This window comes from Symsagittifera roscoffensis, chromosome 6 (genome assembly GCF_963678635.1).
Source record: "Symsagittifera roscoffensis chromosome 6, txSymRosc1.1, whole genome shotgun sequence".
NCBI classification, from domain to species: Eukaryota; Metazoa; Xenacoelomorpha; order Acoela; family Convolutidae; genus Symsagittifera; species Symsagittifera roscoffensis.
Window position 1 is genome coordinate 26123292 of NC_087067.1, and position 19924 is coordinate 26143215.

General features: G+C 33.5%; 1 protein-coding gene and 1 long non-coding RNA gene across 2 annotated transcripts in view; both read left to right on the forward strand.

Annotated features, from left to right (window-relative positions):
• Positions 1 to 10288, forward strand: part of LOC134848667 (glutamate receptor ionotropic, NMDA 3A-like) — a 57348-nt gene extending 47060 nt beyond the window's left edge. The window contains exons 11-14 of the mRNA XM_063866184.1: positions 5226 to 5369; positions 5526 to 5722; positions 5957 to 6060; positions 10079 to 10288. Coding sequence (XP_063722254.1) covers positions 5226 to 5369; positions 5526 to 5722; positions 5957 to 6060; positions 10079 to 10288 — 655 coding nt within the window. The remainder of the gene's footprint in view (positions 1 to 5225; positions 5370 to 5525; positions 5723 to 5956; positions 6061 to 10078) is intronic.
• Positions 10289 to 14078: 3790 nt separating this feature from the next.
• Positions 14079 to 14978, forward strand: LOC134848469 (uncharacterized). The gene is made up of 2 exons (XR_010162944.1): positions 14079 to 14255; positions 14580 to 14978. It is a non-coding gene; the product is annotated as an uncharacterized LOC134848469 (long non-coding RNA).
• The last annotated feature ends 4946 nt before the right edge of the window (positions 14979 to 19924 follow it).

A 19924-nucleotide genomic window follows, 5' to 3' on the forward strand; every position in this document is an offset into this window, starting at 1 on the left:
GATAATGGAGCTAGTTAAGCTAGTCAAAATTCAAAATCCAAATCATATAAGTTCATGCCACTGATAAATAGTACGTCGCATTTTTCCATAAAATGTAATGGAGCTAGTTAAGCTAGTCAAAATTCAAAATCCAAATTATATAAGTTCATGCCACTGATAAATAGTACCTCGCATTTTTCCATAAAAGGTAATGGAGCTAGTTAAGCTAGTCAAAATTCAAAATCCAAATTATATAAGTTCATGCCACTGATAAATAGTACGTCGCATTTTTCCATAAAAGGTAATGGAGCTAGTTAAGCAAGTCAAAATTCAAAATCCAAAATATATAAATTCATGCCACTGATAAAAAGTACCTCGCACTTTTCCATAAAAGGTAATGGAGCTAATTAAGCTAGTCAAAAGTCAAAATCCAAATTATACAAGTTCATGCCACTGATAAATAATACCTCGCATTTTTCCATAAAAGGTAATGGAGCTAGTTAAGCTAGTCAAAACTCAAATTCCAAATTATATAAGTTCATGCGACTGATAAATAATACCTCGCATTTTTCCATAAAATATAATGGAGCTAGTTAAGCTAGTCAAAATTCAAAATCTAAAATACATAAGTTCATGCCACTGATAAATAATACCTCGCATTTTTCCATAAAAGGTAATGGAGCTAGTTAAGCAAGTCGAAATTCAAAATCCAAATTATATAAGTTCATGCGACTGATAAATAATACCTCGCATTTTTCCAAAAAATATAATGGAGCTAGTTAAGCTAGTCAAAATTCAAAATCTAAAATACATAAGTTTATGCCACTGATAAATAATACCTCGCATTTTTCCATAAAAGGTAATGGAGCTAGTTAAGCTAGTCGAAATTCAAAATCCAAATTATATAAGTTCATGCCACTGATAAATAATACATCGCAATTTTCCATAAAAGATAATGGAGCTAGTTAAGCTAGTCAAAATTCAAAATCCAAATTATATAAGTTCATGCCACTGATAAATAGTACCTCGCATTTTTCCATAAAAGGTAATGGAGCTAGTTAAGCTAGTCAAAATTCAAAATCCAAATTATATAAGTTCATGCCACTGATAAATAGTACGTCGCATTTTTCCATAAAAGGTAATGGAGCTAGTTAAGCAAGTCAAAATTCAAAATCCAAAATATATAAATTCATGCCACTGATAAAAAGTACCTCGCACTTTTCCATAAAAGGTAATGGAGCTATTTAAGCTAGTCAAAAGTCAAAACCCAAATTATACAAGTTCATGCCACTGATAAATAATACCTCGCATTTTTCCATAAAAGGTAATCGAGCTAGTTAAGCTAGTCAAAATTCAAAATCTAAAATACATAAGTTCATGCCACTGATAAATAATACCTCGCATTTTTCCATAAAAGGTAATGGAGCTAGTTAAGCAAGTCGAAATTCAAAATCCAAATTATATAAGTTCATGCCACTGATAAATAATACATCGCAATTTTCCATAAAAGATAATGGAGCTAGTTAAGCTAGTCAAAATTCAAAATCCAAATCATATAAGTTCATGCCACTGATAAATAGTACGTCGCATTTTTCCATAAAATGTAATGGAGCTAGTTAAGCTAGTCAAAATTCAAAATCCAAACTATATAAGTTCATGCCACTGATAAATAGTACCTCGCATTTTTCCATAAAAGGTAATGGAGCTATTTAAGCTAGTCAAAAGTCAAAATCCAAATTATACAAGTTCATGCCACTGATAAATAGTACCTCCCATTTTTCCATAAAAGGAAATGGAGCTAGTTAAGCTAGTCAAAATTCAAAATCCAAATTATATAAGTTCATGCCACTGATAAATAGTACGTCGCATTTTTCCATAAAAGGTAATGGAGCTAGTTAAGCAAGTCAAAATTCAAAATCCAAAATATATAAATTCATGCCACTGATAAAAAGTACCTCGCACTTTTCCATAAAAGGTAATGGAGCTATTTAAGCTAGTCAAAAGTCAAAATCCAAATTATACAAGTTCATGCCACTGATAAATAATACCTCGCATTTTTCCATAAAAGGTAATGGAGCTAGTTAAGCTAGTCAAAATTCAAAATCCAAATTATATAAGTTCATGCCACTGATAAATAGTACGTCGCATTTTTCCATAAAAGGTAATGGAGCTAGTTAAGCAAGTCAAAATTCAAAATCCAAAATATATAAATTCATGCCACTGATAAAAAGTACCTCGCACTTTTCCATAAAAGGTAATGGAGCTATTTAAGCTAGTCAAAAGTCAAAATCCAAATTATACAAGTTCATGCCACTGATAAATAATACCTCGCATTTTTCCATAAAAGGTAATGGAGCTAGTTAAGCAAGTCGAAATTCAAAATCCAAATTATATAAGTTCATGCCACTGATAAATAATACATCGCAATTTTCCATAAAAGATAATGGAGCTAGTTAAGCTAGTCAAAATTCAAAATCCAAATCATATAAGTTCATGCCACTGATAAATAGTACGTCGCATTTTTCCATAAAATGTAATGGAGCTAGTTAAGCTAGTCAAAATTCAAAATCCAAATTATATAAGTTCATGCCACTGATAAATAGTACCTCGCATTTTTCCATAAAAGGTAATGGAGCTATTTAAGCTAGTCAAAAGTCAAAATCCAAATTATACAAGTTCATGCCACTGATAAATAGTACCTCGCATTTTTCCATAAAAGGAAATGGAGCTAGTTAAGCTAGTCAAAATTCAAAATCCAAATTATATAAGTTCATGCCACTGATAAATAATACCTCGCATTTTTCCATAAAAGGTAATGGAGCTAGTTAAGCTAGTCAAAATTCAAAATCCAAAGTATATAAGTTCATGCCACTGATACCTAATAAGAGTCTATAGTTGTGATCATACGTAAAAGTTGGTAAAATAAATGTGAGAAAATTTCTTGATTCTTATCTGAAAAACTTTTAATGTTTTTCTGCATCAGGGTTTTTTTGTGGTTTTTTGCACTGAGTTACACCGGATGGATGAATTGAAAAACCAATCTGCTGTATCTTTCATCTTCCAAAAAAAAACAAGTTTTGTCTTTAACTTTCTGGCATATTAAAGTTCTTGAATAGTTGCTCCAAAATTAATTTTTGTCCTTATATTTTGTCATAAGAAGTTGATAAGTTAGGAAGTATTGGAGCCACTAACAGCAATTAAATTTCAAAACACACAAGCCTAAAGAACTTTAAATTTGAGACTCTATTTTTTGCCATGTCTCTTATAACACTCGTAAGCTGCTGATTGATGCGTTTTAATTTGAACTGAGGAAAATAATTTGGTCTTATTCTTAGGGCAGACTCTAAACACATCCTTTACTATTTAACATTTGTTTGTGGAGAAATAGATTGAACAGAAACTGTTTTGAAATTGTTTCTGCAGTTTTTTTTTGATATTTGATTTGTCAAGTTTGCGAGCAGAAAATTTTTTGATTGACCTTAAAGTGCTGTCGAGTCGAACATTTAGTGCTTCGCCCTGATATAAGTTCAGTATTGTTACCAGGTAAATCTGTCGCCAATTTAGTATCAATCCTCAGAGAATTAAGTTGATCAGATTTTTATGAAATATTTGTGAAACATCACTTGGTACTTAAAAGCTTGTGGGGGATTTGAAATAAAATATTCAAACGATTTTTAAAGTTTTTTTTTCTGTTTTGGTTGTGAACATATTTAAATAATTTTTGTTCCAAAAAGCTTGTGACAATAGAGGGCTATTAAGAAACTCAGGACTTTCACTGGATATACTAGCAGTCTTATTTGTGCTTGGTGTCGTTTTTTCTCCGAATGATTTTCGACTGCTGGCTAAGCAAAATAACTATATGATTTCATCTGAGAAAATTCATTACTATGGTTTTAAATTTAAAATATACTTTAACCTAGAGTTATTTGTTGGATGGCTAAAATTAATCGAAGATTCCCTTCAAATAGATAAGAGAAAAGCTGCTAACTGATACAAGGATCGCCCTAATAGCCGCAACGCTTATCGTTTTGTGATTGGCTTTAAGTGTGGTGGAAATTTCGAAAAAAAAACATATCAAATTCCGTCCCGCACTGACAAAAAAGATTTCGGATCGAATTAAATTGATTTTAGATCGATTTTAAATCAATCAAAATTGATTAACAATGTACATTTAACGAACTTAAATGGATTTTAAATCGATTTAAATCGATATTTTTGAGAATTTTTAATTGATTTAAGTGTCTAAAAAATCAATTTAAATCGATTTGGATGGATTTTCCGACTCACTATAATCCATCCGAAACTCACTTAAATCCATTTTAAGTCAATTTAAATCGATCTTTTCGAAAATTTTAAATTGATTTAAGAGTCTAAAATATCGATTTAAATCGATTTGGATGGATTTTCAGACCCACTAAAATCAATTTTTTTGCTAACAAGGCGAAAAAAGCACCCTTTAAAATATTGTTGGAATTTTTTATTCTCGGTTTTTTAAATATAAACACTCGTGCCAGATGTTATAGAATTCAATAAAATGATCCACATAAATCAGATTTTGAGCTCGAAAATAGACAATGAAATTATGGAAAAGTAATGAAAAAATCCTATGTAACAAAGAAGAAGGTCAGAAAAAATTAAAATTTGACCTCATTAATATGCAATTAAATCATAGAGAATTTTGAAGATAAGTCAGATTTCGAGCAAAATTTATAAAACGAATCAAGAAAAGGATCAATGTAGATCAGTTTTTGAACTCAAAATATGCAAGAAAATTAAAGAAATTTATCAATATTTTGGTCTTTTTGTTTGGCTTTTTTATGCTACAATACGCCATGGATGTAAAATGAAAAATGATAGGCAAAAAACAAATGCAATAAAATTTCAAAACTGATAAATCTCGAATGAAAAAAATCGATTTAAATCAATTTGATTCCGTTTTAATCCCCTTAAAAATAAAAACAAATTCAGACTGAAAAAAATGCATTTAAATTGATTTAAAATCGATTTGGATCAATTTTTTTAGCTGCTATTTAAGATCAATTTAATCGATTTTAAATCGATCCAAATCAATCTTCATCTTTTTTATTTAATCTTTGTACTTTTTCTCATACTAAAATCGATCTAAATTTAATCAACGCACTTTTTTCACACTAAAATCGATCTAAATTTAATCAACGTACTTTTTTCATACTAAAATCTATCCTAATCCATTTTGGTCACTGCGGGGTAGCCGATCTCTTGTTTAGGAGTGGGGACATAGATGGGATTGTGTTTGCGAGGGGAGTGATGGAGCACTTGGTGTCCTCCAACTTCCACTGCAGACTCTACATTGTGGGCAACCCATTCGCACACATTCAATATTCCATCATGCTCAACAAACACGACCTACAGTAAGTATTTCAATTACAGTTAGAGGGCAAATGATCAAATGTGAAACTTTTACTTAATAATCAAAGCTAAATTTGATTCTGTGAATTGGTATTTTGATTATTCGAATAATCGACGAGTTACCAGGAAAATGTGAGTCGTATTTTGTTGTGTTTTTGGTCTCAGACGTGGTTCAACCTCTACCTGGGCATCTACCACAGCAACATGCAGATTGAGGACATGTTGGACAAGTGGCGCAAGGGGGTGCAGTGCGACCATGACTCACAGCCCCTTCTGGTAGAACCCCAGCTGAGTGTCAACCACTGCCTCGGTCTCTTCCTCATGCTGCTCATTGGAGTCGCACTCGGCCTTATAGGTAGGGGGGGGGGGCAAAGTGGTTTGTTGTTCGTATGAAATTTGATCACTTTTAATTGCCAAACAAAATACAAATTGACTAACTTGAAAAAAATTTAAAACTGAGCTCGAAGTAAATAAAAAAATTGATTCTTAAGTTTCGCTGTTACTTGAATAATGCGGCTATTTTCTCATTTTTAGACGAAAATAGACAAAAGATTCGAAGCATTTAGGGTGAGTGTTCTTGTGTTTAAAGGCAACATGGTAGAAAGAGTGGTGGGTTGGATGGTGAAGAGAAAGTTGGCCAAGGACCCCGGAGGAAGGAAGTGGCTGCTAAACTTCGTCAGACCCCTCTCTCAAGTACGTTTTCCACACCCCCCCCCCGCAACCACATTTGAGTTTCGAGTTTGTTAGAGCCGTTTATTTTATTGTGATCATGCGTAGGAATATTCTCTCATGTTTATTCTATGATAAATCTTGAAAGATTTCAGGCTTCTTAAAAGAATTACCGACATGATAAATTTTCTCAGCTAGGAATTTTGCCTCAGATTTTTTTCACACAGATTTGTACAGTCTCTGAATGTCAAAACGTTTCAAGGGCCCGTGATTTGCAGCCAGAAATTAGTGCAATTCTCTCACTCGCTCTGTAGATCTTCCATTTAATTCTGCTTGGCACTTTTTGTTTCACCGTTAAGGACGTGAATGAGAGGTTGATCAAACATTTACAGAATTTTTTGCAATTACTGGATTCTCTAAATCCAGAAATGCAAAAGCTTCTGTAAATATTAGATCAATCTGCCCTTAATGATCTAAGTTTTTTTTTGCATTTCTGTGATGTCACAATTGAAGGGAAAGTTGCTGCCCAAGCACAAATAAATGTCAAATCGCACTGGAATTCTATAATTTTACGAGAGCGCGCGACTCTCGTGCCAGCAAAAAGTTGTCTTTTCTACAGTGATTTTTTCATTACAGAGTCCAAAAAGTTTTGAGTGTTCTCAATGTCATCAAATAAGCCTACCATCCGCATCGTCAAGTTCTTCTTAATACTCGTTAAGTGCAAAACCATTATTCCACCTCCCAGAGCCTCCCATAAAACAAACCCAGTCAAACACAAGGTTGAAAAAAGGGGACGGAATAAATGATGAAGATGATGATGGAATCGGGCTGCAAAAACGTGGCTGTCAGCGTCCTTGTAAAATGCCTTGAGCAAGTCTACCAAGTTCTTGGATAGGAATATGATACGACAGCTCTTCCAGATGCATTCCTGGTTACAGACCACAAACAGTCTGAAAAATCAATAAAAAAGAATCGAGCTCTTACTGTTCCAAAATATGATTGGGAGTGAATATCTGATCTCTGCATTCATGATTCTTTCGAAAGCATTAGTACTTCCTAGCTATAATTTCGTATGTACGTTCCAGCAAGCTTTTATAAAACTTTTTTGATATCTATGCGATGTTTTCCTGCAGTTGTTTCATTTGGATGTGTCTCCTTTCGACTGGTTTACCTCAATGAGGACTGTTTTTTATTTAAGCAACTTATTTCAGCAATTAAGCAACAGCGACACCTTTTTTGAGGTGCCCAGGAGAAAAATTGTCAACCTAGGCCGAATCTTTTGTCACACTTTTAATTGTCACAAGGCAACCTCGTTTTTAGCAAGGTTAAACTGCTGTGAATCCGTAATATCAGTGGCTTTTGTTGTGAGAGCTGGTCTATTCAGTAGCTTCTAAGAAAACCTCGCTAATTTTTTCTACCACAATTTACCATATAAACCAGCCAATTTCGTCATATTTTATATTATAAAATGTGCAGGTTTTTCCATTTTTTTCCGACGTAACCAACTCATTTGCAGTTCTATTATGGCGGGCAGTTTAAGCCTGTCATCCTGATTTTTTATCATCCTCATTACTTAAACTTTGGTCTTTTGAATAGTAGTTTTATTCCTCTTTTACAGGTTCCATAGCATCAGTGCTGATGTGTGGGTTAAGTTTTAGCTACAAAAAACTTCGGATTTATTAAGCAGCCACCTTGGGGCCCTGTTTGGGTTGCTTCCATTTCGAGTATATCATTTTTCAGATTTGGGTGTGACAAATGTATATATGAGTTCTTGCGTGAGAAAAATCGACCAGTCTTGAACCTTGCGTGCTTGGAACTTGTATCGAAAACAGTCGCTTCTTGTGGAGTACGCTTCTATTTTTTTGATGCACGCGTACGAGACCACCAAGTCACTATTTGATTCGGTTTTTCGGGCTATTGTTTATCGAGCATCATCGAGCATTACCGACCCCGCCTGAAGAGACATATTACGCAGCATCAAACGTATTTAATGATTTGCTCTCTGCTTCCGGTTTTCCCAAAACGAAAGCTCCATAACAAATTTGGTAACCCCACCGAAGTTTCATGGATTAAAATGATTATAATGTGTTTTTGCATACCAAAATGTTGCATACATAATTGATAAACATGGCAAAATTAGAGAACGTAATAGATTTTTAAACCATTATAATCGATTAAAGTCCATTTTTTTTGCTTATTATCATCATAACCGATTATTTTTTTCTCGAGTGCGAACGAGCGCGTTCATTCCCATAATCATGGTTCGCTACCCAACATATCCCCCGCTACGCCCCCTTGTCCCGCTCCACCCTACGCCCCCCCTGCTACGCCCCAACTTCATATACCCCCCACGCACGCGAAAAGAATTTTAAATTTGATTATAATCCATTACAATCAATCATAATGAATTATGTTTTGTTCAGTGAAACTGTTTTGAAATTGAGCTGATAAAAAAATCGCTAATAATTGATTAAATCTTGCTTTTATTGCTTCGAAATATTTTACAAAATAATCAATTGCTATTCTCTTACAGTCGCTTTTTTTGTTTTTCAGAGAAATAGACTATCAAACTCAATATACTCGATTCTATTCATGAAACTTCTCTGCGGGAAATTTATAAGTAACTCTTGTCTTCTTCTTCTTTTTTTGGAAAATTTTCATTATGCAATTTCATAAAAATGAAATTGCAGTTTTTAGTTTTAATCATTTATGTTTACAAAGAATAAAACTGATTAAAGCAATTTACACTGTTTTTTGCTAATAAAAAACATCGATTCAAGGTTTGAACGTTAAAACGTGCTTTTATCATGGAGTAAAAAGTCAACAATAGTATGCTGAGTTTTAAAAGAGCATAATTATACGGCGTTTAATTCAAGAGCGACGGATGGCAATGATAGTGCGCAGGGACGAGCTCTCACTTGACCTCTAGCTTCAGGTCTACCACAACCTGACCAAATTTGTCTGCAATAGTGGTACCACGTATAAGTTCTAGACGCAAAAAGCGACCTTGAGTTGCAAAAAAAACAGCTTCGCTCAACAAAAAAACACAGTCTGGAATGTGGGGAGATAATGCAAATGGACTATCCTCGACAGGACTGTTAAGGCCTACTGATAGCTCCTCTGCGATTTGCTGGAGAACCTTGAAGTACTCCTGTTTGCCTCCCTGGTCAGGATGGTAGAGGATGCGAAAACTCCTGAATGGCTTCGTCACAGTTTCCTCGTCAATAGGTTGTCGTACCACAGGGAAGCACTGAAAAAAGATCTCTGCTTATGGTGGAAATGAATCTTTTTCCAAAGAAGATTTTTTAGCAAACTATTGTGCTCTCAGTTTATCTTTAATCATTTTCAGTTCCCTCTGGCAGACTGAGATTTGTTGTCTTTACACACTCTCAATCGAGTCCGTCTCTATCTCGAAAGCTTCATTTTTTATCGTATAACCGAAAAACTCGAGTTGAGGTTTGAATTTTTTTGATTATAACACGCTAAAAGTAGTCGCGTGTATTGATTTTTACAAGATAGATCAGGTATTTGAGCATTTAGATATTGTTCGCCGATTTTTGTGATCAAGATAACTGCTAATGGACCCAGGTCAAATCATTTTTTGCCTAAACTTTGCAATGATATAACTATCAAAATTATGGCTTTCTCACCTCGGTTTCTGTATACGCATTGTTTAATCTTGAAAAAATACAACGATTTTTTGGTCCTGCCTGAGCCTGAGGCGTGTTACATAGTGTCAAACATGTTTTTATGGTTGTTGGTTTTTCTCAAAAAATATTGAATAATCTGAATAATCAGAGTTAATATTTCCAGTCTCCCTCTGAGGATTTTTGAAGTTCTATTTATGAGAGCTTATTTAAAAACTGGAAAAAAATTAAGAATGTATTTTCAATTGTTAAGAAACAACACTGGGCATTCAATAAGATATGATACGGCGGGACTGTCAAAGTCTGGACGTTGCAGTCTGGCGGGACTGTCAAAATCTGGAGAGGTCAAAGGTCAGCGATCTCTGCAACCGCTGTTTTTATGATCTCCTTTTTAGAGACTGTATCGTTGTGTGCAGTCTGATGAGTTTGACGTGCCTGGTCTCTCATCCATTGTGACATCCATCTCCCAATTCTGGACACGCCCACCTCCTCCTCCTCCGTCAGATGATGATGACGTCATCACAAACCAGAACAGCAACAACAACAACATCTGTCGCTCCCAAGTCATAGCCAACAGGAGAGAGAGCAGCTCTTTTTCTTTTTAAACCTCAAGCGGCATTGAGTACAATTAGCAGGGAGTGGAAAAATGTAATTAACTTTTTCAACCCTTTTTGCTCCTTATAGGGAAAAAAATGAGCCAACGCATTTTTGCTTGATTTGTTCTAAGAAAACAATTAAAAAAAAAACATTTCGAGGAAACATAAAATGGAGTTTATGATGAAAAAAGCTTGCCAAATTCGTTCATGCGCAAATAACATCCTGTAAAGTCGCGAAAAAGTTGTTTTGAAGCGAAAATGAAAGTTTGCGAACTTACTTCTTTTAAAAACTTTTCTGGCTACCAAAAAATTAAAAATGAACCTAAGCGACCAAAAATTTATCTTCCGACCGCTCCCTGGCCATCACTATTTGCAGTCTCCGAAGGTACTTAAAAACTTAACGTTTGTTAGGCTAGAAGTGTTATTTGTTATTGCAAAAAGGGACCTTTAGAATAATATGGCTGAATGCAGATTTGAAGGCTTGTACGACATTTTCCTCCAATAATACCCCAATCTTTTTCAATGTGAACAATGTGCTCATATAAACAAAACTTAACGTTTTACAAATATTGTTTGTGTAATTAGACTTTTTCGAAGTGCAGGGGAGTATCTAGGGTTTTTCGAGGGCGAGGCCTTTTTTTGGCACTTTTTGGAAATTTTTGACGAAAAATTGAGTAACCACTTTGTACGGATATCTCAAACTAGTACAAAGTGGTTACCCTTTGGGTCGTCATTGGGTCCAATCTCTGAGGAGGGGGGGGGGCATCGGAATGCCGCCCCCTCCCCTAAATCCGCTATTGCCGAAGTGTATTATGCGCTCTATATACTGGGCTATAAAACAACAACGACCGACATTTAACTACCAACAAAGACTACAACGATTTTTTGCCCGGAGTCATGTAAAAAGAAAAAGAGCAAAAGGAGCATCGTAAATGGGGGAGAGGATGACATGGATGTAAATGGGGGAGCGAACAGACTGCACTTGGGGAGAAGTCTTTCAGTAGACGAGACGAGACAGAATTTAAGATGCGACAGTAGTTTGTGGGAATCAAACTCAATGTGCATCAAAAATGCGAGCTTCGAAGACAGAATTGACCCGAATTTCAAGATACCAGTAGTCGTCGCCATGAACAAATCATGTCAACCAGATGAAGTTTCAGATTAACTTTCGGTTGATATACTGATGAAAATTTCATTTAAGTTTTAAATATTCGCGGTTAAAAGTAAGAAAAGTTCACAGCACGTACAATTAAAGTCACAGTAAAAAACTAAAAATTTTGAAACATGCTTTTTCTAAAATTGAGTTGGTGTCAGAAAAAAGGACCAAGGCAAAAGTTATCGGTACAAAAGTGATCAGAGTTAAAATTTGCGCATTTCATTATCAAAATCTGAACTCAAAATTTCAACCCAGATTTGGATCATTTTTGGCTCAATCAATTTGATAAAGTTTACGCAAAAATTAATGCCTACGTTTTGAAAAAAAAAACTATTTAGCCCAAAAGTTATTTAGCCCAAAACAATATCATGTCTCAGAGTATATTTAATAATAATAATTTGCTCTCTGCTTCCGGTTTTCCCAAAACGAAAGCTCCATAACAAATTTGGTAACCCCACCGAAGTTTCATGGATTAAAATGATTATAATGTGTTTTTGCATACCAAAATGTTGTATATATAATTGATAAACATGGCAAAATTAGAGAACGTAATAGATTTTTAAACCATTATAATCGATTAAAGTCCATTTTTTTTGCTTATTATCATCATAACCGATTATTTTCTTCTCGAGTGCGAACGAGCGCGTTCATTCCCATAATCATGGTTCGCTACCCCACATATCCCCCGCTACGCCCCCCTTGTCCCGCTCCACCCTACGACCCCCTGCTACGCCCCAACTTCATATACCCCCCACGCACGCGAAAAGAATTTTAAATTTGATTATAATCCATTACAATCAATCATAATGAATTATGTTTTTTTCAGTGAAACTGTTTTGAAATTGAGCTGATAAAAAAATCGCTAATAATTGATTAAATCTTGCTTTTATTGCTTCGAAATATTTTACAAAATAATCAATTGCTATTCTCTTACAGTCGCTTTTTTTGTTTTTTAGGGAAATAGACTATCAAACTCAATGTACTCGATTCTATTCATGAAACTTCTCTGCGGGAAATTTATAAGTAACTCTTGTCTTCTTCTTCTTTTTTTGGAAAATTTTCATTATGCAATTTCATAAAAATGAAATTGTAGTTTTTAGTTTTAATCATTTATGTTTACAAAGAATAAAACTGATTAAAGCAATTTACACTGTTTTTTGCTAATAAAAAAAATCGATTCAAGGTTTGAACGTTAAAACGTGCTTTTATCATGGAGTAAAAAGTCAACAATAGTATGCTGAGTTTTAAAAGAGCATAATTATACGGCGTTTAATTCAAGAGCGACGGATGGCAATGATAGTGCGCAGGGACGAGCTTTCATTTGACCTCTAGCGTCAAGTCTACCACAGATTGGTCAATTTCGGCTGCAGTAGTGGTTACCAAAAGCTTAGCTCAACAAAATACCTCAGTCTGCTAATTGTTAACCGGTCTATGCTTAGACAGTTTAGATTTTCATAAGTTCTCTTTAAGTAGCAAAAACATAGCCAATCGAAGATTGGAAAACAGTAATGAACGCAAGTAAACATAAATAATACTAACTTTTTCGAAAATACCTCATTTTTCGAAACTCAAGGAAAAAAAGATGCCTTTGAGTTTCTAGAACAATTTATGATTAGCGCCGCTTTTATGATAACAATAACCCAACTTCAGACAACTGGATCTACAGGTAAAGTTTTTAATCCACTGGAAATCTAAAAATTGAATTGCTCTTTCGAAACTAGAAATCGCTTGCGTTTTTTACGCTATTTCCACGTTCGTATTTGGAGAGTGCTACTTACGTAACTTTCAGCAGATGAATTTCAATTGAACTCAAAAAGTGCATATATACCTAAGTGCATTCATAAATGCATCAATATGTACGAATGCACATCTGAATTTTTTTTGTAGTTAAGTGTTCTCAAAGCACGTTTAAGATTGAAAAAAAAACTTGAAGTTTTTCTAAGAAAGTTGTAAGATTTTCCAACAAAATTTTCAAATTTTTTTTGCAGGATGCTCAACCAATTTTTTAAAGCCTATATCGACAATATTTGTTTCAAAACTTGATTGTGTTTTCAAACGTTAAAGTTTTTTATTAGAAAACGTAATTATATTTTCAAAGGCTTAAGTTTTTTAATAGTTCCAATGTGCTAAAATTGCCAGCTTATTCAGTAAAATTGGCCAAGTGCTGATATATGAAATCTTTTTGACGCCTTTTATTACGTCGACCATATTGGTTTATCGAGCTCTTCAACAATACTATAAGGACGTTAATTTGCCAAAGTCTTCTGCGTCGCAAGTTTTCAGGCAATTTTTGATTCCAGGATCAGCCCCTCTTCAAAGTTGGTGCAAATTAGCACAAATTCGCCTTAGGAGATGTGTTAGATTTAGTCGATCAAAGTAGATGTGGTAAAGTTTTTACCCAAGAGGGACTCTTGGGTGCTCTGGGGGTCAAATTCGGTTAGGGGAGAGGCGTCCCCTGCCCCCTAAATCCACTACTGAAACAAACCATACATAATTAATTTTAGCCGATCAAAGATGATGATCTTCCTTTTGATTTTTCTGAAGAACTGAAAATAGTTTGTTTTGAGCTTAATTTATAAAGGTGAGACGAAAGGTCAAATTCGGTAAAAGTTGGAGTTTAATATTGCATTGATCAAATATAAATCTCAGATGTTATTTTATAAACAGCTTAATCACAGCTTACTTATTGAAACTCCAAATCTGTGACAGAGCGTCCAGGAGTTCGAAAATTGACGAATTTCACAGAACTGTTGTTTAATTGATGGTTTAATTGCAGCCCAATTAATTGATATTGCAAAAAAAAAGAAAATGGCACTGATGGTATAGTCTAGTTTTCAGTTGAAAAGAACGCATAGATCCCGTAAGATTTAGGAGGGGGAAGTGGAGGGGTGGCGGACGCCTCCTTCTCCTTTCAGGGACAACTAGTCTTGAAGGGGAGCGCGCACCGCATTTATAGGTTTTTGGGAGCTCTTAATAAAATCAATTTGGTCGACCTAAAAAAAGGTATTACAAAGAGCCCCCCCCCCCTTCCCCCGAGAAAATCTTAGGTCCGCCCCTGAACAAATATACATTAATTGAACTCAATAAGCGAAAAAAGTTTGAAGCGATATTTTGCGTTCAGTTCAATTGATTTACTTTCATCAGCTGACTACGACTGCTTTACTTCTGATGACGACCGCTACAGTTGCGAGAGGAAGCGAAACATTTCGTCCTGATTTCGAAGTGGACGAACATTGCGTGCTGTTCGAGCCCCGATTCGACACGAGATGCTTCCGGCACGGATTCTACGAGTTCAACCAGTACACTGGATTGTGCCAGGAACACAGACCATTTTGCAGGTCCCATCGGAACATGTATCGCACAATGCAAGAGTGCAGACAGACGTGTGAGAAGCTCCTGTGATATTCACTACTTGCTCCGTTTTCATATAAACTTGTGAAAGAGTGTAATTTTATCTTCTTATGTAGCATTTGATAGAGTGATTAAACTTGAAGTTTATCTGCCAAAAGCAATTAGCTTTTGGAGATTTTGCTTATTTCAATAGCTACCTTTGTTCCGACCGCGCACTATGGGTGACAAATTTGTCTTCGGGTGTGTTTTAGTTATTGTTCAGACCATTGAAATTGGGGAGGAACTTTGTTTTCGGGTGTGTTTTAACGTTTTTACTTCCACGCAAAACCAAGTACTACCAATAATCTTCGTAATAAGTCGATCGATACATCTTTTTGAAGCTTTGTGAGTCTTAAGTTGTCCGTGTCGAGAAAAACTGGTATCAAGTTTTTGAGTTCCAGTTCAATTTCGAGCGAGTAAAGCGAGCGTGCAGGTTTATTATAGTAGGATGAGTCCAATACAATTTTAACTCCAATACAATTTTTTTTCAGCGCCGTCTTTAGAATAAAAAACTTCATAATTTCGAAAATTTTTCTGAAAAAAATTTGCTAAACTTTTCAATGTTTTTTCTTATTCGTGTCAATTTTTGACAAAACTGTTGCTCAGTTTGTCTATGTTACTGTGACTGTGGTTTTTGTCTCAAAGAGGTTTTTATTTGATTTTTTTATGAAGTTAAAGGCTTTATCTGATTCTTTTATCTCACCACGCACAAACAAAACGACTTTTTTTAAACACCAGATGGTTGGAACATGGCAAAATTAGGTACCGCAAAAATTCAACGGTAAGGTTACAGTGATCCAACTATTTTAAAATTTTCATTCATGATTCGATCATTAAACAAATTCAATAAATTGTCCCGGTGTTGAGTAACTTTGTTGCTCTTCTTATTGGTAGCAAATTCCTGCAGTTGTCTAACTAAGACTTGTTATTGAAATTTTGTACAAGCTTTTGTATTTGTAGGAAGAATTTTGGATATAAATTTTTTAAGCACTCGAGATGAGATCTGAGGTGCTCATGTTTTTCAGTTAATGTAAATTTTCAACTTTTCTGCTTTTTTGTAAAGACTATTAGGACTACTGGAAAAAATTCCGAATTGAGTTTATATTTTTTTCTTAATCAAATACACGCTATGCAAAGACTTATCGCTAGTTCTCTCAAATGAGTTCATTATCAAGGTTGCCGTCTAGTGAAGAACAGAGTTCATACAGTTTACATTTTTGCTACATATTAAGTATGGTCTCAAAGAACAAAATAAGAAGAAAATTATACAAAAACCATGTCGCTGTATTTGAAAACTTTTAGATACTTTTTTTGATTCGGGCAAACTTAATTTTAAATGGGCACAATTCTAAGGTAAGGAAACGGGCTGCGATTTTTTTCAAACTGTTGCCGGCGTTTTTGTGCTTTGCTGTCAAATGTTCTAAGCCAAAAGTAGATATGAAACATTGGTAAACTAAATAATGGGAAAAAATGAGTACCCACCCGCACTCAATAAAAAGAGAAAATAATCGATTATTTTACAGTTATGTTTGTACTTTTATCAAAAATATAATTAATTATAAGCGCCCATTTAGATTTTCAAACGATTTATAATCCATTATAATGATAACATTTTCATGGCATTATAACAAACTATAATCAATTATAATTGATCATAATTTTTTCAACGAAAACCTTTTATAATCTCTTATAATTTCTAATAAAATCTTATAACCTTTTATAGCAGTGTGCTGATTTTTTGGTGGTAAAAAAAACTTAAAATGTGCATCATGAAACAACTATAATCAAGAAGAATTCAAAAAATAAAAACGTTATAATTTTGAATTGATTTGTAAACAGTTAAGAAAAATTTTCCCATTTTCACATAAACCAATATCTACGAAAAGCATAAAATATAAGCATTTCATGAGCAAGGTTGAAGACAAAATGGGCAAACAAAAGGGATTATAAACACTTATAATCGATTATAATGGATTTTTCTGCAAAACAAATAAATTAAAATGTTTGGATAAAAATAATCGATTATAATCAATTATAATGTATTATAATTGATTACATTTGATTTCAAAAACAGAGATTGTTATCGATTATTAATCAATTTATTCTCAAATTTTGTGCAAATGGTACTAAAATTATATTATAATCGATTATTAACGCTTGAAACTGGATGCGGGCAGAAATATAAACACTTTAAAAAGCGGAAAAAAAGATCATATTAAGGCAGAGAAGAAATACCAGAGAAAATATTCTTGTTTTTTGCACAAGGAGAAAACAAATGTTGATGAACCGTATTAACCAAAAACTTCATTAAAAAGGTTTTTGTGACTCATCATTTGTGATAGTGAAAAAATGTACGATGAAACAGGCGGAAAAAAACGGATTTAAGCGAGTCTTTTTTTTCTGAACTTTAGGGTCGTGTGAACATATATGGATAATTTAAAAAAAGGTTAATTGTTGAATTATCCTGTTTTTCTAGAGAAGCCTAAATTTTCTTCTTAACTTATAATATTTTTAATTGCGTTTTTTTGTCACAGTTAAAAAAATTTTAACATCTGAAAACAATAGTTCATGCTGGATCTTATTGAATTTTTAGTCCATTTTTTTGTAATGATTGTGAAAAATTTTTGAGATAAATTGGAAAAATATTTTGAAATGACTGTTTCGTTAATGATGCATATAAAAACTTTGCAGCAAAAAAGGCATCCTTGTAAAAAACACAGAAATCAATGTGAAATTAAAATAGGCCTACGAATTAAATTAACACTTTAATTAATTTGAGATCTACTACATCGTTAGTTTTTCAAAAACACTGAAAGTTTCAATCTTTCCATTGAATGCTTTTTAAAAACAAGGAAAAAAAGAAAAATTCACAGTAAAGTGACTGAGTAGGTCTTTCAGCTTCAAAATGCTGCAAAATTCCAATACTGCTTATGCAATTGATTGACATATTTTGTATTGATTAGGGTATTACTGGCATGCAAAACGTCATTTTGTTCTTCAATGAACAATCAATGTCAGAGTTATGTCCGAGTTTCAATACCTGGCGCTATTGCAAACTAAGCCAAGCATTTTCCAAACATTGCGCAGTTTTGACAACCGTGAGTAAAGAGCGTGAAAGCATAAACTGGGCAATTTAGTTTAAATAATTGCTTTTTCACCGTTGCACAATTTTATTGCAGATCGAAGAGGAAACAAAGTTGTAAAAGCAAAACATGAGCACTGTAAATGGAAACAAACGCTCAATAGCATTAAACATAGCAAAATTTTTTATTAACTGTCAAAATAACGGTTTGTACCAAATGCTGAAGAAAATTTTTGGGAGAAAACCTTTCCAGTTTTTTTAAAAACAAAAAAATACCTATATTAATTAGTGCGTTTTTTAAATATCAATTAGTGCCTGAAAGATCTAAAATTGTAAAGTTTGGCAAATATATGGAAATTGGGTAAATTGCTCCACTCTTACTAAAAGCAATCTTGTCATTAAAATACAATCTTAGTATAATTATAGAAAAAAAGTAAATTCGTCTAACTTAATTCTATTTTTATTTTAAAGAAACTTTTTTAACGTAGCTTTATCGTGCAACTATTGTTTTTGTTTCAGTTTTCTCATTTCAACTTCTTTTTTTAGCTTTCACAATTGTAATTTTTGCCGAACATTTTATTCCCAAGTCGTAGTTTTTTTCTGGCGGAAAATATTTTTTTTAATTTTTTTTTTTGAATTTCAAGTTATTTTAGTTGTTTTTAGTTTTTGGAAACTGTTATTTAATTTTGGATTGATTGGATGTGCTAATTTTGAAAGATTTTTTGTTAGACTAAACTTCGATTAAAATTTAGATTTTTTTGCTATATAAAAATTTCGATTTGATTCTTTGTCACATTTTGGCTGTGTTTTTAGTGTCATGGAAATTTGGAAAAAATGTTATAACGTTTTTTGTTCAATTCGAAACGAAACTTTCACGCAAGTTTCATCAGTAGGGTTATTCAGCGCAACAAACTAAGTTCAAGGGAATGTACGTTTTTTTGCCATTAAAAGAGTGTGCATTATAATTAATAAAAACATTGCAGCATGGTTTCAAATTTTAATGATCATTGACTAACTGAAAGCAGAAACAAAATTTTATAAAGACTTTTTTACTTTGCACAAAGAAAAAATGCTGCTTAATCTTTTTAGTGAAAGTTTCAGTGAAAAATCTAGGTACGTTATCATTCATTTTTGAGAAAAAAGTTTCAAGACGAAAGAGACTTGATAAAAATCTAACTGGTTTTATGTTTTTCTACACCGTATGGATTTATGGACGATTTTATGTAATTGAAAGAAAACAGCAAACCATCAAAAGTTGAATACAAATTATTTTTGAATCTACATTTTGAAATAAATTTGCTTCTTGACATATATGAAAAAACAATTATTCTTGAAGTTTTCTGTAAATCTTGTGTTGTTAGATTTGAAGTTGTTAGTTACATGATTCATTAAGTTCCTCGAATTGGTTGAATCCACGAAAAAAATATATTTTTCTCAGACGTTTCCTTTGAACTCTTTCAATACATTCCATTTAAGCTCAAGAAGATCACATTTTTGCTTCAGATCTTGAAATACTTCTTCTTTCTTGCTCAAATTTACCTTCATCAGTTCGTTTTCCTGCTGAAGTTCTTGGATAACTTGGAAAAAAGTTAAATTTTGCTCGTTCAGCTGACCTTTCAAAACGGCAACTTTGGTTCTGAGTTGAGAAAGTGCTGTTTCTTGAGTGCGACCTGAAGGGAACAAAGGATCTCCGCTAGCCGCTGAAATGTTATATGTGGTTATATGTCAATTCGAGAAAACGTTCTTCCAAAAATAAACAAAGATAATAAGCGTTCGAAGAATGACCGCGTAGATAGCCAGGAAAACTCTGCTCGAAAATATTTTATCCTGCTTGCTGTGTTTTTACATTAAAAAGTTGATAAATGGCTTGCATCAAAAAATTGGAGGAAAGAACGATTCGTAGAAAAGGCAAAAAGTTCGAATGGACTGGCTATTAATGGTAATGCGACAACTTGCAAGAAAAGACAACTCACAATAAAAGACAACTCGCATTTAAAGACATACTCGCAATATACTT